General features: G+C 30.7%; 1 protein-coding gene across 1 annotated transcript in view; it reads right to left on the reverse strand.

Moving 5' to 3' along the window:
• The window catches only part of LOC119604887 (chromodomain-helicase-DNA-binding protein Mi-2 homolog), a 54,698-nt gene that overhangs the window by 7,696 nt on the left and 38,032 nt on the right, over positions 1-8,970 (reverse strand). The window contains exon 2 of the mRNA XM_037957782.1: positions 1,366-1,442. Coding sequence (XP_037813710.1) covers positions 1,366-1,442 — 77 coding nt within the window. The remainder of the gene's footprint in view (positions 1-1,365; positions 1,443-8,970) is intronic.

Here is an 8,970-nt window from a genome sequence, read left to right on the forward strand (position 1 = left end):
TTGCCTGCCGATCTGATGGCCAGGCAATTGGCATTAAACTCGGCAGTCAGACTTCATGCTGCCGGAATATGGAAGCCAAACCGACATGGTCATGCTTCTATCCTGGGAAGTATGTCTTACATCCCCGAAAATATAGATTACTGCTCTCCCACGCTCCTTCCGGACAAAAGATTCACAGTTAGGATGTCAAATGAACCATCCTTCTCAGAAGGCGAAACACTTGACATCTTTACTGATGGATCTAAGTCCACTACAGGCGTGGGTGGTGGCTTCTTTATTCCCCGCTTAAATAAAGCGGTATGTTTTAAGCTGAACGATAACTGCAGCGTCCTACAGGCTGAAATCTCAGCTATAAAAAGAGCGGTCAACTGGATGAGGTACTATAGGATATACAATGTTAATATCCGAATTTGTACTGACAGTAAACCTGCTATAAAGTCTCTAACTGGTATCTACACGACATCCAGACTGGTTCGCGAATGTCGGGTGTCTCTTGACGAGATGGCGAACCATTCGTGCCTGGAACTACTCTGGGTACCGGGTCATTCTAACATTCCCGGAAACAGAAAAGCGGACGAACTAGCAAAAACTGGCTCCCGCCTTCATATAGGGGACACTGACACACTAGTCGGTGTTCCGCTTTCATGCTGTAAGGTTTTAATTTAGCATGAACTCTATGGGTCTGCTCAGACCAGATGGTCATCACTGACCTATTGCTCTACATCAAGAATGACCTGGCCTCTCTATGATGAGCGAAGGTCTTTCTGTCTGATGGGGCTTCCAAGGATGAGACTACGCAAACTGGTAGCCATCCTAACAGGGCACTGTACTATAGGTGCGCATGCAAGAAGACTAAATCTTCCATACAATGATTATTGCAGGAGCTGTCAAAGTGAGGAAGAAGAGGAATCTGTAGAACACTTTCTCTGCCTCTGCCCTATCTAATATCAGGACTGAGTTTCTAGGCAGTCCAATATTGCATGAACTTGCGGCTTTATCTAATATAGACATATATAAGATTGAATCGTTCATTCGTGCCTCTGGCTGGTTTAACACCATGTTAATCACGGACATGTAATGTCCCATAGGTTGGTCTTCTCTTGGCAGGATCCACTATAGGGTATCACAACGGGACCATTAGGACCCAAGTGAGTCGGTCAAATGGCCGACTGCCTCAATAACCTAACCTAACAGTCTTATCATGTGATAAACAAGAAACCTAACAACTGTAAATCAACTTGAAAACACCTGAACTACAACCAATGTTAAATTCTATTGCGAAATCTCCAATAGTTCACGAGATAACGAAGTATTAAAAAACTATTTATAAACAGTGATAAGTTATCCGAAATATTATATACTTACATTGGGTTTTAAAGGTGCATCCGAATCATTAGATACTTCCGCCTGTTGAGCTGATTCATCTAAAGCATCCTCCTCTTCTATAATATATATATAAAAAATAAATTTTATTAATTATTGTAATATATTTTGTATTTTTCTATAAATAAATCAAACTATTCATGTGGCTTTATAATTTTAGATTTGTTTTAAGACTTTTAAAACTTACTGTGTTTGTTTTTCATCATTTACATCTAAATAAAAATAAATCAAAATTAAAATAATATATTTAAAAAAACTGGAAATGTTGTACCCAAATAACTAAGGGATGAAATATTACACAAATAGCATTTCTACTTGGTCGATGGGGTGTTACAATACTTATTAAACAAACACTTTACTTACTTTAAAAATGCCTTCGATGATTCCATTTAGGCGCTTTAAAATCTTAAAATGTGTTTAAACAAATTTCACTTAAAGATCTCTAGAGTTTATTGAACTTATCTTAAAAGATAAGATACATTATTATTTGTAAACTACTTACTATATTATGTTCTTAAAACCTCCAAGGGGGGTTAATGAACCACACCAACCAATCTTATGTGTTAAGGGAAAGAGGAACTTTATACACAAACACAAGAAGAAAAACAACAGGTGTGAGTTTAAAATAATAAAAAACAAATATTAATGGAATGATTGAAACATCTGGCGAGTTTCTTTTAAGAAAAGTAGTTTCACGGGATCAGGTATATAAGAAATTTAGATTTATTTTGTAAAGAGAAAACCCTTTGTAGCTAGAAATCTAAACATAGGTTTCTCTCCTTTTTAACAATAATAAAACTGCAGTTGATACTTTTTTTTTATCAATATTTTGTTTTATAATTTATTTAAATATTTGTTTCTTTTTCAGTTTTTAGGTTGTGATCCTTTTCCTTATAGTTTGTCTTTTGTCATATTTTTAATATTTGTTTTACTTCATTTATTTCTTTGTGGGAGTTTAAATGTTGTTTTTTTGTTTTGTTAATAATATAAACTACATAATAACAATATCATAAATTGTATGATATAAATAGTTTTGTTTTTTTTTTTAATTTTTTTGTGAAATATTTTTTTTTTTCATTGATTGCTGTTTTTCAGCAAAATTTGCCACTTAAATGCTAATTTTGAATAATTGTAATTTAATAATATAATTAATTTTAGTCTAAGTTTTTCTGTCGTTTTTTGTTTAAGTTTTTCTTGTTTTAATATCGTGTTTTTTTATTTTAAATTTAGTCGTTATGATTAATTTATATAAATTGTATATAAAGATAAAGTTTTTTTATGTTTAATTTACTTTTTTTTAATTTCACACAAAATTTGTTTTTGTATTAACAAAAAAAAAAAAGGAAAATGTTAAAATTAAGGTACATTATTTTTAGATATTTTTAGAAATCATAAAGAAATAAAAATATTTATTAAAATTTCCAAATAAAAGAAAATGTAGCAATTAATCTATATTATCCGAGTATCAGGGGCTAACTTATGTTTGTTTACAGACTAGTTTATGGAACAGTCCAGTAATTATTGAGTAGTCATGGAGTAGTTTATTAATTTATAAATAAATTACTCTATGGACTGGTCTGTGGTTTAGACTATGAACTAGTCTAAGGACTATGTTCTACACTGTAGATTAGTCTATGAAGTGATCTACTGACTGAACTATGAACAAGTGTACAGACTATTTTAGGGTCTAGACTAAGGGCTAGCCTTTCGGCTAGACTATGTACAAGTCTATGGATTAGCCTGTTGACTAATCTATGGTCCAGTCTATTGACTAATCTATGGTCTAGTATATAGACGAGACTGTTGACAAGTTTATAGACTAGTTTATGTACTGGTCTATTGTATAGTCTATGGTCTTCTCAATTGAAGAGTCTATAAACAAGTCGTATACTGATCTATGGTCTGGTCTATTGTTTACGGTCTAGTCTATTGACTAGACTATGGACAAGTCTATGCTCTAGCCTATTTACTAGTTAATGTACTAGTTTATTGTATAGTCTATGGTTTTCTCAATTGAATAGTCTATGGACTAGTCTGTTGACTAATCTATAGTCTGGTCTATTCATTTGTCTATGATCTAGTCTCATAAAGACTAGAAAGAAATAAAATATTTATTACAATTTCCAAATAAAAGAAAATGTAGCAATTAATCTATATTATCCGAATATCAGGGGCCAACTTATGTTTGTTTACAGACTAGTTTATGGAACAGTCCAGTAATTATTGAGTAGTCATGGAGCAGTTTATTAATTTATAAATAAATTACTCTATTACTCTATTACTGGTCTGTGGTTTAGACTATGAACTAGTCTATACTGTTGATTAGTCTATGGAGTGATCTATTGACTGAAGTATGAACAAGTGTCTAGCCTATTGACTAGACTAAGGGCTAGCCTTTTGGCTAGACTATGTACAAGTCTATGGATTAGCCTGTTGACTAATCTATGGTCCAGTCTATTGACTAATCTATGGTCTAGTATATAGATAAGATTGTGGACAAGTTTATGTACTGGTCTATTGAATAGTCTATGGTCTTCTCAATTGAAGAGTCTATGAACAAGTCGTAGACTGATCTATGGTCTGGTCTATTGTTTACGGTCTAGTCTATTGACTAGACTATGGACAAGTCTATGCTCTAGCCTATTTACTAGTTAATGTACTAGTTTATTGTATAGTCTATGGTTTTCTCAATTGAATAGTCTATGGACTAGTCTATTGACTAATCTATAGTCTGGTCTATTCATTTGTCTATGATCTAGTCTAATCTATGGTCTACTCTATTGACTGGACTATGGACAAGTCTATGGTCTAACTAGCAAGCCTTTCAATTAGACTATGTACAAGGCTATGGATAAGTCTCTTAACTAATCTATGGTCTGGTCTAATGATTTGTCTTTGGTCTAATCTGGTCTATTAGTCTATTGACAAGTATATGGACAAGTCTATAGATTAGTCCAAGTACAAGTCTATTGACTAGTAAATGGTCTATGTACAAGTCTATTGACTAGTCTAAATCAGTATTAATCAATTGAATAGACTATGAACAAGTATATTGACTAGTATATGGACAACTATATCGACTTGCCTATGGATCAGTCTAATGACAACTGCTATTGATTAGCTTTTGATGTATATTCACTAGTCTATGGTCTAGTTTATTGACTATAGATTAGTGTATTGACAAGTTCAAGTCTATGTCTGTTGACTAGTCTACTAATCCAAAAATAACTCTATGAACTGGGATCTATAAACTAGTTTATGGAATGGAATATATTTACTAGTCTATGATTTAGTATAGTGAGTGTCTATGTCTATTGGGTAATCTATTAACTTGTCTTGTGACTATGACTATGTTCCAGTTCTATAGACTTGCGTTATTGCTAGCCTATGGACTCGTCTTTGGACTAGTTTATTAACTTTTTATTAACTAGTTTATGAACCAGTAAATTAAATGGACTATAGACATCTCTATTGACTAATCGAAAGCCATATATATGGAATAGATTAATGATTAGTCTATAAACTAGTCTATTCATTTGCCTATTGCTAAATTTAACAACTGACAACTCGGATATTGTAAGATTATTTTACAACCAATTTAAAATAAGTAAAAACAAGTTAAACAAAAATCAAACAAATTCTAAAAATTTTACAAAAAATATTGCATTTACTTTTAATTTACACAAAAAACCAAACAGATTTTTATAAAAATATTTCATTGTATGCTAAAAAGCCTAATTTAAAGAATTTTACTCGTATAAAAAATAATCTTTAAGCTTTTTTTTTTTTTTTTTTTGCAAAAAATATTTACATTTTAAATTAAAATTTATATTTTTTAATGAAAAAATTCAAAATAAGAGTAAAATTAAAAAGCTAATTAATTATTAAATTACGAATTAAATGCATATTTTTTTGTTTTTTTATTTTAAATGAGCAAAAACTTTTAATAATAAAAATTTATTAATTATTTTTTGTAATGTGTGTGTAAGTCAATTTCTTTTGTAAAATAACGTTTTTTTTTTTTTTTGTTTTAAAGTAAAAACTAGAATTTCACTCAACATTTTTGTTTGTTTAAAAAAAGAGTTTTTTGTATTTATATAATATTTATTTTTTTTATACAATTTCTATAGGCTTTAAAATAATATTGCAAAAAAATATGCCACTTTTTATTTACCTAAATATGTTTTTTGTAAATTTCCTTCCCTATATGTTTTTTTTACAAATTTTAATTATTTAACTCAAAAACTGTTTATATGAGTTAATGAAAAGTGGTTGTAGACAGAGGGTTATTTAAAACTTTGTAAAAGTTTTATCCGATTCAAAACTAAGCAAGAATTAGATCTATTTAGAATTCACCAATAGTTTTTTTTTATCAAATGAAAGGTCCTTCGAATATGTTTTCTTTTGTTTTCTTTGGAACATATTTTTCCAAGGAACATGTTTTTTTCGCATATTGCTTCTTTGCTGATCGCGGTTTGAAAAGAGCTTCTATACTGAATATTACTGCGGGATTCTGAACCGTCCTGTGCAAGCTATTGGGATACTCTAGTGGTTTTGTTTAAAACCCAAATTGCCCTAAGAGAATATTAGTTAAAATTAATATTTCGTTATAAGTTTACGGTGCTGTTGACGATTCCACAGCACCTCACATAGGAGTGACTGCGGGGAATGAGTTGATATCACAGGAATACCTGTGTATATTGTTTCAAGCAACGATTGCACAGTAACAAACTCATCCTGTGGTTAAAAAAGGTCAACGCACAGTGATATAGAAAAAAAATGGTTTACTTGTTTTTTTTTCATCCTTTCCAATCGATGGATTGGATATTAAGTCTACTTTTTAGAAATTCATAAATTCAAAGAAGATTTTTATACCCTACACCACTTTAGTGGGGAGGGTATATTGGATTTGTGACGTTTGTAACATACAAAAATATTCGTCCTGGACCCACCTTAAAGTATACCAATCGGCTTAGAATCGTTTTCTGAGTCGATTAAGCTATGTCCGTCCGTCCGTCTGGCTGGCTGGCTGTCCATGTAAACCTTGTGCGCAAGATACAGGTCGTAATTTTCAAGATAATTGGATGAAATTTGGCACGCACGTTTTATTTGACCCAAGGACACAGCCTATTGAAAATGGTTAAAATCGGTCCATTATTTCACCTAGCCCCCATAGAACAGGTTCCCCCGAAAAGGGCTTCTGAGCTCATAATTATGTTAAATATACACATATATCGATAATATACGGCACAACAAAGTTTTATAGAAGTCTTGATGACCCTGCCAAATTTCATAAAGATCGGGCCCCATCTGACCCTAGCTCCCATACAAAGTCCCCTTCAGAAAATTACTTGAATGTCCCAAAATAGCTTATAAACACAAATATCGCGATGAAATTCAGTACAATAAAATAATATGTAAATATAAATATATTCACAAAATTTTATCGGGCTTGGTCCATATTTGCGCCTAGCCCCCATATAAAGCATCTTTCAGAAAATTAGTTTTTCATCCATAAATTGCTTAAATGTATCGGAACAAGGGAATATTGAAGCTAAATGCTTTATTATGAAAAATAAATCACATTTAATATTCATAACTGGTGTAGGGTATCATATGGTCGGCCACGCCCGACTATACTTTCTTACTTGTTTAATGTGCAAATGTGTGCACCATGAGTTTAAGCTGTCAAGGTAGGCGCTCATGTAAAGCATTTCACATAGACTTCTCACTTAGGTGAAGGATATACAAATTGGTCTCTTTACTCTTGAATTGAAAAATAACATGGACCTTCGACTTATTTACAAATTTGTATGTTAAATACATTCAGACATGTCACAGCAGTTGAAAATTGCAAGCACATATTGACGCATCAAAGTTATTTTTATGTAAAGTGAATTCAAATACTGTTCGGAAAATGACAGGTCTGAAATCTTTATCCTTTCGAAAGGAATAATGAAAAACCCTCAGTAACTTTAAGTTAAAGTCATATTTATTTTTCTTAATTAAAATTATAATTTCAAGAAATATGTATTTAATTAAAAATTAAATTTTCTACTTTGTTCATTAGTTTTATTTTTTTGCTTTCATTTGTTTTTAAAACATATTTTTTTAAGTTGTAAAAATTTGTATATGGACGAAACAAAATGGATGTGTTTTAAAACTGATAAATTTAACAAAAATGTTTTGTTAGTCCCATCTTTTATTTTAAATTAAACATGCTATGCAGCCTTTGTTTTTGTTTGTTTGTCTAAACTAATTTTTTTTTTAAATACATGTTTTCCAAAGTGGCCTTTTTCGTTTTATTCTCTAAGTATATAATTTGATCCTTTTGAATGTTTGTTGTTTGTGTCATTTGTTTAATAATTTGTATGATTCTTTTTTTTTGTTTGTTTATATCTTAATAAAAAATAGGATTTATTTGTTTGTTTTAAATATTTGTTTTGTTGTCATTGTAAATAGTTGTTTGTTTTTCTTTATGTTTTAATATGACATATTTTGTTTGTTGTTTTTTTTTCCTTCTTTAGAATACACATGTTTTTATTTACAACTATAATTAAATTAATAAAATACATATTTGCAAAATGAATTCCGTTACCATTTCAAGGAAATATTTCAATTTGTTTAAGAGTTATTGTGTAATAATTAGAATGATGACATGTTATTTTTACTATACCCACCTTATATGAAAATATTTTCAATCAACAATTGCTTAAGATCTGATTTGCCACATTTGTACAATTTGGAACGAATAAATAACGTTTTGGCCCATGTATACAGGTTAAGGGTTAAAATATGTTATTATTTTTTGTTAATTAAAAATAATAAAAGGATTTAAAGAATTTTGTGTTAATTTAGAATAAAGAAAGAGCATTTAATATATAATTTAAATAAAAAAGTTTTGAAATAAAGAATTAAACTCCAGATTTGTCCCGGCAGTTACTTACTTTAATAATGATGCTGAATGATCAACTGTAATTTGCTGATTCACCAAAATTTGTATCATGTTCCTATTCTGACCTATTCTGATGATGATATTAAATATCGTACTATATCGAAATCATTTGTGTGATCTCCTTTGCTGAGTGATAATCAGTGAAGATATATTAAGAGGCTGCCACAGAATCGTGGATATATATCATGCTAAATAAATAGTTCCTTCTTTAACATTACCCAGTTAGATGCTCCCGTGAGGTATGTCAGGAAGGTATATCGCACTTTTTATTTGAATACGACCTATTGGTACTTACACGAGTATTTTATTTTATAGAAGTTAAATCTGAATCTGGACTACACTATAGCCTTGACTATAGACTAGACTATAGATTAGACTATAGACAAGACTATATATAGACTAGACTTTAGACTTCACTATAGACTGGCCTATAAACTAGACTATAGGCTAGACTATGGACTAGACTAGAGACTAGACTATACTATAATATAGATTAGACTATAGACAAGACTATATATAGACTAGACTTTAGACTTCACTATAGACTAGACTATAGACTGGCCTATAGACTAGACTATAGACTAGACTATAGGCTAGACTATGGACTAGACTATAGACTAGACTAGACTAGA

This window comes from Lucilia sericata, unplaced genomic scaffold, assembly GCF_015586225.1.
Source record: "Lucilia sericata isolate MDLA Ls3-8-SP2 unplaced genomic scaffold, ASM1558622v1 Contig000439F_arrow, whole genome shotgun sequence".
Classification (NCBI taxonomy): Eukaryota; Metazoa; Arthropoda; class Insecta; order Diptera; family Calliphoridae; genus Lucilia; species Lucilia sericata.